We start from the raw sequence: 20,922 nt of genomic DNA, 5'->3' as shown, positions 1-20,922 counted from the left end.
GTACCTTTTGTCTCTTCCGCAGAGTGAAGTTCTTCCACAGGAGCAGAGCAAACTGCGTCAGGAGACCCATTACGCTTTATTCCGGAAATATCCTGCCAATGCGTCTCTATGGCAACCGGTTCATTTGATAAAACCTGCATGGATGGAGAAGGGATATTCTTTATACTCTTTTTTTTTTTTTTTTTTTTATTCAGAAGACGTTCCGCTAATCATTCACTTTCCCAGAGACTTGCGGGAGGGCTTACAGTGCAAGCACCCGCACTTGGAAGAATTTGCTTCTGAAATGAAATATCATTATCAACTATACTCCACAGAAATCAGCAGTTTGCATTGGCACAATTATAGCAACCTTTTAGAACCCCATGTTATGCAATACGACATACAGCGTATTGAATAGCAATGTTTCAAAATTGAGTTTGCATCAAAGAAAAAGGCTGCGACTTTTTACCAATTGAAAATGAACGTTAGCCTTTCCATTTTGAAGTCATTCACTTGGCTTAAAACGCAACCTTTTTGACCATCTGGGTTGCTTGGGTTTGTTTGTCCTGTGCCACAGACTGTCCATTCCCATACAACGTCCATATGATAGGGTTGCCAAAGTTACTCAGTTGACTTAAAACCCAGCGCTTTTACGCTTATAGGTCCCTATCATTTCAACAAAGTTAAGTGTCAACTACATGATGTTTGTCGCGTCGTGCATTTGTCTATTTTACCATTAGAACTCACTATTATTTTAATGAAGCAAGAACAAGTGTGAGTTGCATGGCATTTGTTGCTTTGCACATCCGTCTGTCCTTTCACATATAATATCAGTATGATAGGGTTGTCAAAGTTGCACACTTGGCTTAAACATTGCTTTTTTACCCTTAAAAGGTTTTTTTTTTTTCAACAGAGTAAGTCGAACAAGTGTGAGTTGCATGGTGTTTGCTGCTTAGTGCATCCGTTTGTCCTTTCACATACAGCGCCAGTATGATACGGTAGCCAAAGTTACACTCTACGCTTAAACCTAGCCTCTTTTACCCTTAAAAGTCAATATTATTTCAAGAAAGTCAGTTGAACAAGTGTGAGTTGCATGGCGTTGGTCGCTTCGTACATCCGTTTGTCCTTTCACATACAACGTCAATATGATAGGATTGCCAAAGTTACACTCTTGGCTTAAACCCATCTTTTTGACCCTTAGAGGTCAATCATTTTTCAACAAAGTAAGAGTGAGTTGCATGTCGTTTGTCGCTGTGTGCATCCGTCTGTCCTTTCACACCCAATGTCAGTTTGATAGGAAATCTGTCCTTTTGACCTTCAAAGGCCACTCTTATTTACTGCAAGTGTGAGTCACATTGTTTTTGTTGCCTGATTCTCCAAACGAAGGCTTAAAAGAAAAATGTTACATCTCGTCAAGCAGGCCTGCACGTTTCTGGCAATAGACTATGTACACCAGTTGGAGCAGGTGGGGATGGGCATTTTTTCGCCCAGGGCAAGCCAGCCTTGACAAATGTGTCAACGTTTAACGCTCCATTTCCCTCGTACCGCCGTTTTCCCTCTGTGTGTTTACATTATTTACAGCAGCAACTCTCTTTTATTCACTGTCATTTAGGATCATGACACCGGGTCTTCTTCTCTAATGGGCAAATTAGCGCTTTGCCAGCCTTAGGGAAACATCTTGCTATGCTAACTGACACTTCTGTGTTGCTAGGTCTTACTCTGTTAACATGGATGAAAGAGTGCTGTTATCTCGGTAAAATGCATGCTCTTCTTAAAAAATAGCTTGTTTATGTACAAGGACACAACAACTCTGTGTGCTGCATTCACAGACACAAGCATGGACAAGAGCTCCAACAAAGAGCATAAATAACATCAGACAAAATTCACACAGCTTTTAGACCAAAAAAAAATGGCTGCATAAAATATTTGTTTTTATTATAAACAAATACATAAATGTATGGGCTGCACAGTCACAAGAGCGGGGGCTCAAGCCTCCACCTGTACATGGACGATTTGTTTTTGCCGAGGTAATCGTGCTTCCTCCCACATCCCAAAAATATGCATCTTAGGTTAATTAGAGACAATACATTGTCCATAAATATGAATGTGTCTGTTGAAGGTTGTTTAAACGTCTATGTGCCCTGTGATTGGTTGGCGAACAGTTTCAGGTATCAGTTAGTCCCCTCCCCCCCTGCGTCAAACTCAATCGTACAGGGGGCAAAAATTCAAAGCACACTTAACATGACTAATTGATGACCTCCCTGACTGATGATTGAGTGAGTGCGCGGGATCCAGAGGGGCTGTGGAAGTTGTTTTGGTTCGTTTTAACAATGGGATTGCTGATTGAGCATCGGTTGAATAAAGTGATTGTTAAATCGACCACGTCCTTATCATTCTGTTAACATCCGTGCAAAAGCTGCAATATTTACTATGTACAAAAAACCCTAACAAAAAAAACAAAACTTAACCCTATATATATATATATATATATATATATATATATACAGTATATATACAGTATATATATATATACAGTATATATACAGTATATATACATATATATATACACACACATATATACACACACATATATATATATATATATATATATATATATATATATATATATATATATATATATATATATATATATATATATATATATATATATATATATATATATATATATATATATATATATATATATATATATATATATATAGGGTTAATTAAACGATAAAGGCAGCAAGACGACATGAAGAAAAACTTCTGACACTTTTATGAATTTTAACTGAATTTTATATTGTTACTAAAATGTATATTGTTTTATTACATTTTTTATGTGCTCTTGTTTTATGCTGTGCTAAAATATGCTATATATATATATATATATATATATATATATATATATATATATATATATATATATATATATATATATATATATATATATATATATATATATATATATATATATATATATATATATATATATATATATATATATATATATATATATATATATATATATATATATACATACACACAGTACAATGTGACTTGTCAGGCCAGTGTGGAAATTGTAGCTTTCCAGATGCCATGTCTGATGTGCAGGTGTGTGTTTCACGGTGATGATGTCTTCAGTCACAGTAATGATAACTAACTCTACAAAACAATGTTTGATCATGTTTTTCACCATTAAATAATACAGCCTAATTAAGTTTATGTAAAACACCAGTTTTCAGAAATGACTGTTGTACAGATGCCGTGTACGCGCATTATAAAGGTATTAATTCCATAGAAGTAAACGATAAAGGCAGCAAGACGACATGAAGAAAAACTTCTGACACGATTATGAATTTTAACAGAATTTTATATTGTTACTAAAATGTATATTGTTTTATTACATTTTTTATGTGCTCTTGTTTTATACTGTGCTTTTCGTTGTCCAGCACTTTTGTTCAGCTATCACTGATGTAAGGGGCTTTACAAATCAAGTTTGACTTTGATTGATTGAGATGACACGAAAGGCTGATACATGTGTGGCATTTGGGGGCAACCCATTACTACGCGGAAAAGAGCAAAAGACAGCACAGAAGGCTAGCATCATTTGTAAAATAATAAAACAGCTACACTATGTAGGCCTTCTCAAGGTAGCTCCATCCATCTCTTAATGTCCCCCATGTCCTCACTGCACCAATTGTTTTCCTGTTTAGCTACTGACGTTGACACAACATCAGTACAATATTCAGTGCGCAACTACACTAATAAACATTAAATAATAAATCTCTTGGTCAATAAACACCTCCTATACTCTTTTAGGTTCCAATATGCTGATTTTGGGATCGTGTGATCAATGTTGGTGTCTTTTTTTTAATTTTCTATTTTTGTGGGCGGTTACTTCTTTATTATTTAAGGAAACATTAAAAAATAGTGTGTATAATAACCAGTATTTGTATCGGATATGACTGTAAAGCTTAGAGACCAGTAAGTTGTGCCAAAACTAGTGCAACATTCAACAGTTGGAGAAGGTCAAATTGCATTTTAGATTAATTCTGAAATTTCACCCTGAAGATAGATGTCTGCAACTTTTTGTGAGTAGTGTAAAAACATATATAGAATTTCAATACTGCACACCTTGCAACCCAGGTAATTAACAAACGTCATTCAAGGAGATAAGAACAAGGAGAGAACCACCGGAGCTAATCATTAACAAAGAAGCAAGTTAAAGTTCACCGCCCGTTTTGGCAAATATTATATTTTTATTAATAAATATAGCTATAGAGTACATATATAAAAAAATGTTAAGAACATTTTAGATTTTGAAAACTAAAATTGAACAACAATATAGCTATTGTGAAATTAATAATAGGACATATCAGAATGATGGAAAAAATACAATAAGTAAATACTCTACATAAATAAAATTTAAAATAAAATAAATAATTGTGGGACTATTTTTAGTATGAAATAAATACTCTCATTCATAAACTATTTTTGGCTTGCAGCTCAATTTGTAGTGGCCCATAGTGCGTTTTTAAAATACAATTAAACATGCCAACTAAAAAACAACTCCAAAAAAAAAACATAGAAAATATAAATATTACTATATGTCACCTACTGTTTGTTTATTTGTCTACATGTGTTGGTTTAGGTTTACAAAATCAAAATCATCCAGATTTATTTAAAATTATAATTTTATTTTTAAGTTTGCCCCCTATTGGTGCAGAATGTTTTGACACCGCTGCTGTAAGCTATGAATAAGCCATCCTAGTAGTCAAGACAAAACAGGCAAAAGACATGACCAGCTCACCTCCTCGATGTGGATCCATCAACACATGCTGTCGACCGTGGAAGAGCTGTGCATTTAGCCACCAAAATAAAAGTCATCGAGCCTCTTTATTGCAGGAAGTCCCACCCATCTGTTGCATCTCCTTTTACCTGGAATCATTAAGTATGCAAATGACCTCTGCTCTGCTCGCTGTAGTGACTGTAACCACAGTGATTGCACACAGGCCGTGTGTGTTACAGAGCGTATTCCACATTGTAATGGAAGCAACACGCACACACACACACACACACACACACACACACACAAACAAACAGACAGACACACGCACACCCACTTGTTATCGTTAGGTCACATGGGGAGATGTGTGCTGACCCTCTGTACAATTTCCTATACCAGATTATTGCATGTCTAAATATTGTATTTGCAAGCTGTCTTGAGGTTGGTAAGATACAACGTGATGTGTTGATAAATGTATTTGTGCTTTCTCAGCATTTCAGTCATTTGCTCACTCCTTGAATGCTAAAAAAAAAGGCTAGTATATTGGAATATATATTTGATGTACTGAATTTACAAAAAATATTCTAAATAAAACATTTACTTATCTATACTTTTTCTATTTACAATTATAATTATTATAATTAACCCATATTTTTAATATTAATGTGATTGTCAACAAACGTATGCATTTATGCATTTTTGTGTTTTCGCAGTAGTTAAATGTGTAAATCATGGGCGCAAAAAACTATAATTTTTGCTATGTTTTGTAATTTTTCATCATTGTTTTAGGTGTGATCGTTTGTCTATTAAGATCCACATTAGCTGCTGCAATTCTTCCTAGGGTCTAACATTTCTAAAATGTTTTTTATGTACAACATTAGGCAAAAGAGAATACACACATTTATACATGACAAACACCACCACATTCAAAATAAAGCTCCACATGAATTACATACAATCTCTATATGGGATCACACAAAATACAATATTTTTACGAAACAAAAGAAATAAATTATTGGCACACGATCCAGTTAAAAACCAAAACTAGACAAAAAATAAAATAAAATAATATTGTTCTTCAGTAATATAAATATTTTAAAAAAAGTTATTGAAGAAATACCCAAAAATTGAGAAAGGGAATTCCAAGCAACCAATTAGTTAGACAAGAAAGTATTCAAAAAGCGACTTTCTGTTGACTGACGCATGGAATGTTGATGAAAGTTTCTGAAAGATTTGCCATGAATTATGATTGGCTTGTTTGTTATAATAATGTTTATAATGCAATTAATAGTTAACCAAGCCATCTGGGAATTAATTTGTATAACACTCTTTCTAAATGATCAATTTAGGACGACTCGAGCAGTAGGTGTTTTTGTTCATGCTATCATTTCTGCTGCTACTGCTATTCCTGCTGCTGTCGTTGTTGTGTTGTGCGCCTAGAAAGTCTATCCAAAAATAGTGACAAAGAGCAGCTTTGTTTGACTTATGCAGGCAAACAAGAATCCTGCTCTCATCATGGCGTAGCTCGTAGTAGCATACCTGAACCTGTACTCCTGTGACACCCGCACAGGGAACTGAAACGTACATGTTCAAATTACCTTACCAAGTCCACAGAACACATGTGGAATGGTTGGAGAAATTGCCATGTACCCTTCAGCACCCCGGCAATAGTGTAGAACTGGTCTCGTGTTCCCTGACTGGGACAAAAAACACATCTCCCATAGAGGTTTGATTACAACAGTTTCTCTCCACAGACTCTCCTCTTCAGTCAACCTCCCAGGGGGGCTAAGGAGTGTGAGTCCTATGGGTGGAACACACCCTTCTTAAAAAAAGAGGAACCACCACCCAAGTGTGCCACTCCAGTGGTACTGTCCCCAACTCCCCAGCAATTTTCAAGAGACATGTCAACCATGTCAGTCTTAAAACATGCAGCGCTTAAGTTAATTCTGGCCACCAGGACCTTGCACTGGGAAATTCTGATGACCTTAGATACCTAAGTCACGGTAATGGGTTCATCTGCGTGAGCAACCTCCGGTTCGTTTTTCCCAACCCCAGGGTGCCAATCCACTATGTTGAACAGACATGCCAACATCCAGAGTCTTGAGGTATTCTGCTCGGATTTCTTCGACTCCCAGGACCTTGCCACCTGGAGTTTTCTGACTAGAGTACTTCAGATACCTCAAGCCACAGTGATGGGCCATTCCACGTTTGTGACCTCAGACCTCACTTCCTCATTAAGAAGAACCAGCACTCTGGTGTGCCAATACAAAAGCACCGTCTTTTTTAGGTATTCTTGGCAAATCAAATCATTGACTTTCTGCACCTTGCCACAGACTACCTGAGTAAGATATAGTACCTCAGGCAAAGGTGTGTCAGTAGGGTTGATGAAACCATAGACGAATTCCATCCACTGTTCACCTGAGATGGACCAAAAATTGGCTTCACTAACACCCGATGTTTTTGCTTCAGGTACCGTAGACGCTGCACGCCATTACTTTGGCAGTTCCACAAACTAGCTAAGCTCTGTCAGGCTCCTTCTCACTGTCCACCATGTTGCTTCCTCCCTGGTCCAGGCTATATTTCAATTGTGGGTTTTATTGTCTTGAAAAAAATACAAAAAAACAGTTTCCAAGATGCTGCAGCAGCACTCCTTCCTTGTGTTTTTATTAGTATTCCAGACGGGACGGCAGGTTTACCGATACGAGAACAGCAGGTGCACTCCGGCATTGCTGCTCCCTCGGAGCGGCAGCACATCATTAGGCCAGGCAATTATTTTGCTTCAGTGAAGGTCTCACCTGCATGTTCGGCAGCCGTATGAGAACTTAAACGAAAGCAGGAAAGAATTGTTTGAAAGTGCCCAAGGGACTTGGCGGTTTGATTACAATCATGACAGCATGCAATACATTCTACTCGTTATTATTTATCATCTCTAAATGTATGTTAATGTTCATGGAAATTCAGTTTGAAAAACTTGGAAGGAAATGGTTGTTTTGCAGCACAACCGAGACCCAATTAGCATCAAAATAACCAGAGTTTATTTCCTGAGCACCTTCTGCATAATAGCATCCTCCAGTTGCATCCCACTCTACATTACATAGCATAGTAAACCCCCCCAACAGTGTTAGTATGCATGATTGTTGCAAGAAATCTCTTAATAAATTCACCTCCCTCATTGAGAACATTTCAACACTTGAAGTAGTTTCACACTACATGGTCACAAATGGAAGCCTAACATTGAATTAATTCTCTTCACAGGATTAACTATTCAGTAAACTACAAATCATAGCAATGCCCAGAATCGACATAAATATTCACTCTTTGTGACTATAAAGTAACAAGTGCTATAATCAATCATTATAATGACAAAATCATAAATCATAAACAGTCAAATTAAACACTACTGTGTTTTGTAAATGTATATTTCTGTCTGTAGTATCTTTTAGTATTTTTTTTCTGCCTTTTAAAGGGAAACTGCACTTTTTGGGGGGAATTTTGCCTATCGTTCACAATCATTATGAGAGACAAGAACACACGTCTTTTTTTTTTTTTTTTTTTTTAGGATTATAAAGATGATAAAAAATGCTTGGAAGATGCGGCTAATGAGAGTCACCGTTGTAGCCTTCAAAGCGCCACAAAAACAATTGCAAAACCCTCCAGCAAAGTTTTGTATACACACTGCAAGTCAATATATTATGGAAATAACAGACATGTTCATAACAATATGTAATATGTTCAATATTTACCGTATTTTGGTCATTTTAATCAATGCCAGGACTAAAACAACTTGCACTGAGCCTAGTCTATAAAATCCGCTACACCTCCCTGATACCGAAGTACATGTCAAACTACTTCCATGCCACATCAATATGGAATGCACTCCCAAAAGAAAGGGCATCTCTATCCTCCTTCAAAACCGCACTAAAAGAACACCTCCAACCCTAAACTAACACCCTCCCTTCCACATAATACCTCTTCGGATTATAAATAATCAAATGTAAACAATCAAACAATCAAATGTAGACACTTTTTCTTATACTTTCTGATCTCTCTCTCGATGTCCACTACGTGCTGTACATATCCTACCAAGTCAGTCCTACACTGTTTCAATATCCATTTTTCTGATGATGCAATTGTTGATGCTAATTGTTGATGACTGAAGTGTTGATACCAACCGAACCTAACCCCCCCCCCCCCTCCATATCCCACACCCCGGATTGTAAATAATGTAAATAATGTAAATAATTCAATGTATATACTCTGATGATTATCTTGTGTGATGACTGTATTATGATGTTAGTATATATTTGAAAGTATTTGATAGTATATATCTGTATCATGAATCAATTTAAGTGGACCCCGACTTAAACAAGTTGAAAAACTTATTTGGGTGCTACCATTTAGTGGTCAATTGTACGGAATATGTACTTCACTGTGCAATCTACTAATAAAAGTTTCAATCAATCAATCAATCAAAGATTTCTCCAGCGCACTGATTTCCATTTCCATAGCAGCGCACGTCCGACATTCGGCAACAAATTGTGTTTCTACTTCTGGATACAAAGGCTTGTGTGTTCTGAACATGGCAGAATCAATAACAGACAATGAAGACAACTCTTTTTGGACAATTGAGGATTCATATCTTTTTGAAGCTGAATATACGGAGGATGAACTGCTGCTTCTAGAAGCAAGCGCAAAGGAAACGTGAGATGTTGGAGCAGACGCAAGTCGAGAGAGTGAGGTGAAAGTGATGACTCTAAAAATATAAAACTTGAAGCCAAGCTATTTCGACATAAATGGACTACTTACCCAAATAAACCGAAAAAAATGTCCCCGGCCAGCTGGATCAGGCGCACAACTGTCCATCGAGTGAGTCACACTTTAAATATTGATCATGAAACACCCAGCACACCAGGCTTGTGATTACAATTACAGTACATATGCTGTCGAGTTAGCTGCATACTAACAAAACATGAAATGTGGGCCAATACTTTACAGATACTGTAAGATGATTGTTCATGTTTTTCAGTCAGTACAGATTGGTGTCGTATCCCATTGTGTTGGGCATTACAAACTCAAACGCGCTTTGTGTTGTCGTAGAAGCTAGCTTATCTCTTTCCGCAGCTAGCTTTTACAGCTAATACCGAAGCATACCGATGTGTTACTATGCTAGGAAAAGAGTTCCTCTGTGTTCGCAATAACAATGTCACTACAGTTTGGTTATTATACAGGTTCCAGAAGGTTAATTATGTATTGTTGGCTGTTTTGAATGCATTTTTAAAATGATTTAGAGGTAGAACTGATTCCTCCCATTAGCTGCATTGCTAGCCACCTACAACGAGACGATTTTTACATGTTATACTGCAAAAAAAAAGCTTTTTGTCTACTTGTCTCTCATAAGGATTGTGAACAATGAGCATAATTCCCCCCAAAAAACTGCAGTTCCCCTTTAACTACGATAAAAACTATATATTTTTACAAGTATTTACCAAAATGTTGTGAATTGTAACATTATTAGGATATATTATTGGATAATTAAGTATGGTTGTCATCATTATGATTATATGATAATTATTTTGGAATATTATTATTAATATGATTGTATAATTTTTTTTTTATATTACAGTAATTAGTAAAATTAGAATTAAAATGAAAAAAAAATTTTTTTTTTAAATAAAAAAAAATGTGTATACATAAATAAAAAATATATTAATGTAATTTTTGAGTGTTCTCTTTATAAAAAAAAGTGTGCGGTCAAACTACTCCCATCCTGTATGAGTCATAGCAAACACCAAGTTTCTGTGCAGAATTTGTACTTGATTAATCTTTTCATTTTGACAGTTTGTTTTATTTTTGGTATTTATTTACTACTTTCTTTTTAATTATTAAATTAGATTGTTATATTTTTTATCATATGCTGCAAAATACTACTTAGACGTGCAAATGTATTTAAATCCTAGCACACGGTATGATAAAAACATAGCAAACAAAAACAACAATAGCCTAAAGCTACTAAGCCATGGGTGAAATATGTCCACATACACCTCGCCCCTCCCTGCAGAGGGGGGTGGTAATGCTAACCAACCCAGGTGTTGCCCAGGTGCTTCTCTCCACTTTTTCCGGGGGAAAACATGGAGAGAAACAAAAACAAAAAATTGCCAACCTTTCCTCATGTTTTGACTTTGACCAAAAAGTAAAAAAAAAACGTGTCCCACACGGTTTGCGCAAAGGCACAACAAGCCCGTCTGATCTAGCTTTTTTACTTTTTTGGAAACTTTTCAGTCGAGTTCGACAAATCAGGAGTAAACACACAACCTCCATATTTCAATGTGTACTCTATAGATGAGCGATGCAACTGCTGACTGTGGGCGGGCTGATGTGTTTCTCTTAAATCAAATGTTCCAGTATTTTGTTTTAAACATCACTTTGACTTTGTTTTTGCCATCTTATGAAGGACAAAATAGTTCCAATATTCATGAAAATAACTTACCGATAACGTCTCGGTGCTACCTAGTGCTAAGTTGTATACTTTATTCTGCTCCTTTAAGGGGGTTTATCGGACCGCTCTAAAATTATAACAATACTGATGACATTCAATCGTAAAACATATACGATTTTTTTCTCAATGCATGTAGGCGAAGCAAGGTGGCGAAGATTGGCTTCGAAGAGAATCAGATAACCACCACATTTTATAAGTTGGTATTTTTCCCTATATGTTTTTTTGACAACAATTACACTAATTTTAGCCTTGAACACAATGCTTAGTGTGTAAAAAATGTTGTTCATGTATTAAAACGGAGGGTGTGTTAAAAGCAACTACAAGGAAAGACCCGGACACAATAATTACATACAAATCCTGTTTTACACACAGCCGTTGTGTTGGCTGACCTTTTCCAAGCGGGTTTCAAAACGCCGCTTCCCAACGAGCCTATTTATTTGAATGCATCAGGAGGTCGCCGGGCTTCATTCGGCATTCAGACAGCGCAGAAAGAGTTTTCAATCTGGGCGTACAAAAGGCAGGCCCTTCAAGAGTAAACGCTTGCACTGAAAAGCATCTAAAGCCCCCCCGAAGGAAGGACAGCTTCAAAATGGCCTAAAATACATATATTGTTAGGTGACCGTCAGATACAAATGGAAGGTAAAAAATGTGTGCTATGGAATATTATTCAGAGGTTTTGTATATTTCCCAGCAATTCTCCCTGATTTTTTCAAATTAAGTTGCAAATGAGGTATTTAGGAAACGTCATCAGGTTTTTTCTATAATGCAAACAAAAAGCATATGCTTTGTAAAATATCTTCATCTATAAGATTTGGATAGTTTTTAAATGCAAATTATTAAGAAATGTGTTACTAATCACACTGTAAAGAACATGTGTGTTACTGTTTATAGGTTGCTGTTTGAGAAGCTAGTGGTTTGTTTGTTTTTGGGAGCATTTATACTTTTAAAAATAAGCAAATTTCAAACATATTAAATAGCATATTCTTTACTTACAAAGACTGCTTTATTGAAAATATTATTTATGAAAGACTTAAGATGCAGGGAAATGACAACAATCCTTGTCTTGCTGCTTCATCTCATCGACAAAAATGGGTCTCATGCTTTCGATCTTTTACAGCCTTGAGCTCCAGTGTAGCGTAACTGACCTGTGTAGGTACTGGAAATAACATTGCATGACAAAGTCAATGCCGGAGGACTGACAAAAAATGGGCAGCTTGTTTATGCATCTGCATGCAGGGCATTTTTTGTACTGTACTACCGACTTAAGGGGTGAAGATAAGTCATTGCCTTAGCACAGCAAATATATTCTACTGTATATCTGCAATGCACCACAGTGCATACAGTAGAAACTTATTGCATGAGCATATTTAGACTGTACATATATGTACGTACATACATACATACATACATACATACATACATACATACATACATACATACATACATACATATTTTTGTATTTATTATTTATTTTTTCCTACCTTCAAGGTACTCAAAGTGCCTTGACACCATTTTCACATTCATACACACACTGATGGCGGGAGCTGCCAAGCAAGGCGCTAACCACGACTCATCAGGAGCAAGGGTGAATGGGTGAGGTGTCTTGCTCAAAGACATAACGGACGTGACTAGGAGTGATTACATACATACATACATACATACACACAGTATGTGTATATAAATACTTACTCCCGATTAATCACATTTTGTTCATAGTTAACTCAAAATTAATCTCAATAATAGGAAGTAGGTATTATTTTTCATCATTAATAAGTGTACCCTAGACAGATGATTTTCAGGTTGGACACACCTTCTCATTCAATGCGTTGTCTTTATTTCCATGACTATTTACATTGTAAATTGTCACTGAAGGCATCAAAACTAAGAAGTTATGTACTTAACAAAAAAAGGGGAAATAACTGAAAACATGTTTTATATTCTAGTTTCTTCAAAAAAGCCACCCTTTGCTCCGATTCCTTTTTTGTACACTCTTCGCATTTTCTCGATGAGCTTCAAGAGGTAGTTACCTGAAATATACATACAGTCTTGGTCAAGCGTTTACATACACTTGTAAAGAACATAATGTCATGGCTGTCTTGAGTTTCAAATAATTTCTACAACTGCGCCCAAGAACCAACCTCCAGGCTGATGATTTTAGGTTGTCCTGAAGAATTTGGAGGTAATCCTCCTTTTTCATTGTCCCATTTACTCTCTGTAAAGCAAAACAGGCCCAGAGCATAATACTACCACCACCATGCTTGACGGTAGGGTGGTGTTCCTGGGATTAAAGGCCTCACCTTTTCTCCTCCAAACATATTGCTGGGTATAGTGGCCCAACCGCACAATTTTTGTTTCATCTGACCACAGAACTTTCCTCCAGAAGGTTTTATCTTTGTCCATGTGATGTCAGATGAAACAAAAATTTAGCTGTTTGGGTCTTGGGCGTAGTTGGGTGTTCTAACAGGGCAATGACCCCAAACACACGTCAAAAGTGGTAAAGGAATGGCTAAATCAGGCTAGAATTAAGGTTTTAGACTAGCCTTCCCAAAGTCCTGACTTAAACGTGTGGACAATGCTGAAGAAACAAGTCCATGTCAGAAAACCAACACATTTAGTTGAATTGCACCAATTTTGTCAAGAGGAGTGGTCAAAAATTCAACCAGAAGTTTGTGGATGGGTACCAAAAGTGCCTTATTGCAGTGAAACTTGCCAAGGGACATGTAAGCAAATATTAACATTGCTGTATGTATACTTTTGACCAAGCAGATTTGGTCACATTTTCAGTAGACCCAGAATAAGTTCATAAAAGAACCAAACTTCATGAATGTTTTTTGTGACCAACAAGTGTGTGCTCCAATCACTCTATCACAAAAAAAATAAGAGTTGTAGAAATTATTGGAAACTCAAGACAGCCATGACTTTATGTTCTTTATAAGTGTATGTAAACTTTTGACCACGACTCTGTGTGTGTATGTGTATATATATATATATATATATATATATATATATATATATATATATATATATATATATATATATATATATATATATATATATATATATATATATATATATATATATATATATATATATATATATATATATAATACATACATACGTAATTTAAATAAAACCCTCAAACCCCCTACCACCCAAGCCACCATATTATATATATATATACAGTATATATATAAAATACATCAATTAATGTATTTGAAAAATTGCATCTTTCTTTGGCGATAGAAATATAGAAATGAGAGTTAAAAACACGCAGGTAAAAGATGCAGCAAAAAATAAATAGTTGATGAGTGCAGTGTGAAGTAATGTATGACATATCCCGTGGGGCTGCTCGACTGCTAATATATCTGCTGTGGCAGTATGGCCTTTGTATACACACGGTGTCCCTTGCTTTGACTAATGCTGCTGTCTCGTCTCCCGCAGGATACGGACAGCAGCGCAATTTAAAATGGATGAAATCTGTATCTTCTGCATTCTTTTCTTTGGGGAGAACAACATTTTTAGCCATACAGGATAATTTCACTATTACTTGACAGGTGGGTGAATATATTGCCAAGACCTGGATGGATCATGCAAATGATACCAAAAGTACTAAACTTGTGATTTACAAGGTCCCGGAAGTTGCCAACTCTCCAGAGTGTTATAAAAAGATACAGCCAGATAGGAGCCTCTTTGTCATCGTGACAATGTGCACAGTGTACAAATACACAATAACAAAGTGTACAGTAGTTTTATTGGACCGGGATCAACTTTAATACTGAAATGTTTTTTAAACTGAGAATCAAGGGTGTGACCTCCCCTGTATACCTTGAGTTACAGGTCATTGTTGGGTAGATTTGATGTAAATTTAGAAAACAGAATTTGCTATATATATTTGGTGACAAATCGACATAATCAAAGCTGTCAGCAAACACATGGGTTGTGTGTAAAGGAGGATTTGAACCTTCTGGATTAGGGGAGCTTAAACCTTTTGTTTCCAAGGGCCATAGTGAAAATGTGTCTCTGGGCCAAGGCTGCACACAGCTATTTCAAGCGTGAAATATAAATAGCCTAAATGTAAATAATAAAGTCCCTTTAATTAGTGCAAATTGTGACAAAATAACAATCAATCCTTAAGGATAACAATAACAAACAATAATTACAGCCACACATCCAAATAGTGCACAATCTCAACAAAAACATACATTTTCAACACTGCAAACAGCTAGTGGGATGCATGAAGCTCAATTTTTGACATTACTAGCCTTTATGGTTAGGTTGCAGATGGTTGACTGACAAATGAGGTATGTCATGGAGATGTGAGTCAGTTTGAGTAACTCTTAGTGTGGAGTTGCTAATGTTCATGACACTAAAAGTCTGCTCACAGATGTAAGTGCTGCCAAACAATGAAAGTGTCACCTGTGCATGTTTCTTAATGGGTGGATACCTTTGTATTGAGACCAACTCTGTATAGAAATCCTCCAGATTCAGTGACATTAATTTATTCTTTAGCTTAGTATTATTTGGAAAGTCAATCAACGCAATCCAAATGTGGTCTGGGACGTAGTCAAGGGTAACATTGAAGGTTGAGAGCAGGGGAGGTTTGATTGTCCCAGCGACATTGCGTTGTTTTCTGGTGCACGAATTGATGATGATGGACACAGGTGTAACTTGGGAACTATGGCTTGCAGTGTCGTACAATCACAAAGGTGTGAGCTCCTTCACATCCATACAAGCCTCTCAGTCAGGTAGAAAGCAGACTGAGTCCATGTGTTGAAATCTAACTAAGAAATAAATGAAATAACAAATGGCACTGACATTCTTCAAATAACCTGGGATTAAGGAAAGGCAAGTATAAATTACTCTACACACATGCAAGCAAAGAAAGGAAATGACAAAGTCAAGAAAAATATCAACAGTCCTCAATTTTTTCATTGTGTGATGTATCCACACCTTTTTTCCCCCCATCAGTCTCAAAAACCTTGCAATGTCGCTACTTGCAGCAACCACCGGCGATCATGCTGACGATGATCCGGGTCACAGCACAAATGTAGCTGCCTGGTCCAGCCCTGCTTGCGTTCCATCCGTAACTCGAACCTGGGTTATTCGGAATGAGAGTCCGAACTAAAAGCCTGTCATCAAGCTCTTAAGGTGTTAGGGTGTGCAGTTTACTAACGTACACATGGCACAGCCAGGCTGGCTGGCCTCCGAATTCTACATATTTAGCTTCTCCTTTACTATGAATACTTTTCTCAGACAAGGTAAGTGAGCCATGTTCACTGTGAAAAAGTAAAAAGCCTAAGTTGTGTCCACAATTACCAGTAAAATTGCTATAAACTCAAATTAACGAAAGCAGACACAGCCAAGACACACATCTATGCTCATCCCTTCAAAGGTCACCAATTCAGTGGCACACAGACGGGAGCTGTGCATACTCAAAGTATTCAAGCTATAAGGCGCAAGTTTTATGTCAACAGTAACAACCCCTTTTATGGAAGATTTACAGGTGTCTGTCCAGTGCCATGTGCAATCTAAATGTTTTGGCTTACCTGCAGACAGATGTCGAGTGCGCAGCTTCAATTGAAAGAGAGACGCCAAGACCCGCCTTACGTTGTTTCTGATTGGTTTAAATTGCGTAGTGTCTTCCGTGGCACTATGCTAATACCAAGCCTGACGCCAGCATCAGCAGCATCTATACTGCCATCCAGCCTGGCACCACCACTGGCCTTGATGCTGCCATGTGGCCTCGCACCACCAGTAGCAATCATGCTACCCTTCCATCGAGCATCACCAACTGTAACATCCTTGCTACCACGCGGACTACAGTAACACCTCCAGTAGCACCAATGCTACCATCTGGCCTAGTACCACCAGTGCCAACTCGACTGCCACCGGTAATCTGTAGCAGCAAAGTCTTTATTTGTTTGGCTACGAGCAGAAAAAAAAACAAAGCAGCATTTGTTTTTTCCTAACAGTCAATGTTGCAAAAACAATATTGGACATTAAATCATAGCCAGTCGTTTTTTTGGCGTATCATCTCGTTAAAAAAAAATCTAATTCATACATTACTTACTGATTCATGTTTAACAGAAATCTGTCTCCAGTAGGGTTGTTCGGTATACCGGTTTTAGTATAGTACCGCGATACTAATGAATCTTATTCAGTACTATACCGCTTCTGAAAAGTACCGGTCCGCCACCGGTTTACGAGCAGAGGAGCATGTTCCGCAGCGCACAATCACGGAGTACTTACAATCAGACAGTGTGTAGACAGAAAAGGGAGAACTAAAGGGAGAACTGATGCATTTTGGCTTAAAAACTAACGATAAAGATGAAGTTATAACACTGAAACGCCCACCGGAAGAGGTGCTTTAAGACATGGCTAGCTAGCAAGCGACTAAAGTCCAGCCGCAGTCGGCAGTGTTTTAGCTACTTCTAAATCACTAATCCTCGCCTCCATGGCGACAAATAAAGTAGGTTTCTTACAAGTATCAGCCCTGCAGGACGAGGAATAGCTAAACATACTTCATTACACACCGTAGCTCACCGGCATCAAAATGTAAACAAACGCCATTGGTGGATCTACACATGACATCCACTGTAATGATACCAAGTACAGTAGCGTATGTAGTCGATACTACTATGATTACATCGATATTTTTTGGCATCACAACATCTTTTGTTTTTTAAAAATTTATATTATGTTTATAAACTCAGGAAATATGTCCCTGAACACATGAGGACTTTGAATATGACCAATGTATGATCCTATAACTACTTGGTATCGGATTGATACCCAAATTTGTGGTATCATCCAAAACTATTGTAAAGTATCAAACAACAGAAGAATAAGTGATTATTACATTTTGACAAAAATGTTAAAGAGTTGTTAAAAGAGAAAGTACGCAGACATTAACAGTAAATGAACAAGTAGATTAATAATTCATTTTCTACCACTTGTCCTTAATAATTTTGAAAAAATAATAGAATGGAAAATGACACAATATGTTACTGCATATGTCAGCAGACTAATTAGGAGCCTTTGTTTGCTTACTTACTAATAAAAGACAAGTTGTCTTGTATGTTAACTATTTTATATAAGGACAAACTTGCAATAAGAAACATATGTTTAATGTGCCGTAAGATTTTTTGTTAAAATAAAGCCAATAATGCAATTTTTTGTGGTCACCTTTATTTAGAAAAGTACTGAAAAGTACCGAAAAGTATCAAAATAATTTTGGCACCGGTACCAAAATATTGGTATCGGGACAACACTAATCTCCACCAAAGTGTACCAGCACACATGATGGATATACCTAGATATTTGTGCTTTAGAAAGGACGGGTCAATGGGAAAGGATGAGGTATTATATTTAAGAAAAGTATAAATGCAGAGAGATATAGTTAAAATAGCCCTCTTGCATTCTTAAAGTGATTCTCTTATCGCAGATTAATTTTAATATTGTTGTTTTATATGATCCTCTCCATGTCTAGCTATACAAAATGTTATGAGACAGCTTGACTCTGATAATGAAACAATAGGGTATAGTGACTTCAATAGCAACTGGTCAGATAAGACCCATCCATCCATCCATTTTCTACCGCTTGTCCCAATAAACAAAAATTTTAAAATAAACATTAATTGACATGACATTTACTAATAAACCAGATAAGATAACCAAAACATAATTTAATCACTGGAGTATCAGACCATAACACTCGCCGCCAGAAACTGTCAAAACTGCATTATTTTAATAAAAGTATTCAGACAAAATAAAGATGATCATCCCCAAATCAAAAATTCAGCAATTCTAACAAATTGAAATATATTGACCGAAAATACCCAAAAGGAATGAACAAATTGGATAGGTGTTGTGAAATCATGAATTGTTCAATTGTAAAAATAAGTACAAAAATACACCAAAAACATTTAGGATAAACAGAGGAAAGCTACTACCTTTGTCAGGTGTGGTTTGAGTTTCGGAGCCAAGATGCAGGGAAGAGGCGTAATGGCGGTCAAAAGTCTTTAATGTCTGCCGTGAAACAAATAAGCATAGAAGTAGTTCTTTAAAGATGTCTCAGCGGGAGGAAGACAAAAAGGGAAAAAATAAGGGTACCGGCAAAAGAGATGACTTTACAAGTAGTAAAAAATAAAGAAAATAACCTTGGCAAAGCCACAATGCTCTATCCTAAACTACCTTTAACAAACAAAAAGATACTCATCACGGACCTCCGAGGAAAGGGCAGGAAGATGAAGGACAGGCTCCAGAGTTGCAAACGATCCAACATCTTCCTACTGCTAGCCTCCTCCTTAAATAAGGGGACGATTAGTGATGGGAAGCAGGTGTGGGTCGTGCCTACGCCCATCTGCGGTAACTAAGGAAACAGAACACCAAATTAGAAGTAGCAAAAAGAACACCAAAGAGTCAAGAGGCACACTTGGTGTGACAGCCTTACCATGGTTTACTAAAGAAATACTCAAACTGATGAAGCAAAGAGATCTGGCTTTAAAAACTTCATTAACCACAAAACATAAACTGATTGGCTAATCTGCAAAAGCCTGAGGATTAAACTGTTCTGGAATCTGGAATTATGCAAAGCAAAGGCTTCATACTGTACAGAACTAATAGCAATTGCAAAGGGCAACAGTGAATTCCTGTGGAAACACTAAACTAACAAATCATGCAGTCAAAAATGATAAAGGAACTGAAAATAATTTATATCTCAGATAATAAATGGGTTATACTTGTATCGCACCTTTTCTACCTTTTCTACTCAAAGCGCTTTGACAGTATTTCCATACTCACCCATTCACACACACATTCACACACTGATGGCGGGAGCTGCCATGCAAGGCGCTAACCAGCAGCCATCAGGAGCAAGGGTGAAGTGTCTTGCCCAAGGACACAACGGACGTGACTAGGATGGTAGAAGGTGGGGATTGAACCCCAGTAACCAGCAACCCTCCGATTGCTGGCACGGCCACTCTACCAACTTCGCCACGCCGTCCCTAATAATGCCACATAAATGTAATTCAGATTTTATACAGTCAGTGAAATAATTACAGTGCCTCTTTTGTAATTAATGACAAGAGTATGTATGAAATTATCACATCCCTTTTGTATTAGGGAGGCCACTGAAGCACAAGTAGCATTAGTTTGTCTAACTCTAGAGCAAAATACATTTCTAACTTGTATACAACAATACAGTCATGTATTAATCATTTATCTTTTAGGCCAGTAATCTCCCCAACATCAGGGAAAAAGCTGTAATTACCCCAATATTCAAAGCAGCAACACCTAATGATCCTGTTAGTTATCGCCCTATTTCTATTATGCCTGTTTTATCAAAAGTATTGGAGAAGATTGTAGCAGCACCGTTGATTGATTGTTTGGAATACAATCAACTTCTTTAGTTTTACACCTAAGTACTCGACAGAGATAGCAAACTCCTATCTCAGTGAAAACCTGAAGTGCTCTATGGATGGTGGACATGTTGTGAGGGTGGTGTTTCTTGACCTAAAAAACGGCATTTGGGACAGTCAACCACAGCATTCTCTTAAATCTTGAAATTTCTTGGTTTGGGTCTTCTCTTAACCGGGTAAAGTCATATTTTTTCAATAATGAAATGGTAATACCCCCAAGGGTCAATACTTGATCCAGT

General features: G+C 36.9%; 1 protein-coding gene across 1 annotated transcript in view; it reads right to left on the bottom strand.

The window, feature by feature from the left end:
* The window catches only part of LOC133662630 (phospholipid-transporting ATPase ABCA1-like), a 198,498-nt gene extending 179,036 nt beyond the window's left edge, over positions 1-19,462 (bottom strand). Inside the window, exons 1-3 of the mRNA XM_062066745.1 lie at positions 19,217-19,462; positions 4,793-4,920; positions 5-134 (exon numbers count right to left, since the gene is read on the bottom strand). Coding sequence (XP_061922729.1) covers positions 5-70 — 66 coding nt within the window. The 5' untranslated portion in view covers positions 71-134; positions 4,793-4,920; positions 19,217-19,462. The remainder of the gene's footprint in view (positions 1-4; positions 135-4,792; positions 4,921-19,216) is intronic.
* Between the last annotated feature and the right edge of the window lie 1,460 nt (positions 19,463-20,922).

The sequence above is a fragment of the Entelurus aequoreus genome, linkage group LG12, assembly GCF_033978785.1.
Source record: "Entelurus aequoreus isolate RoL-2023_Sb linkage group LG12, RoL_Eaeq_v1.1, whole genome shotgun sequence".
In the NCBI taxonomy this organism is placed as follows: Eukaryota; Metazoa; Chordata; class Actinopteri; order Syngnathiformes; family Syngnathidae; genus Entelurus; species Entelurus aequoreus.
This window is presented reverse-complemented; position numbering and strand designations above follow the sequence as displayed.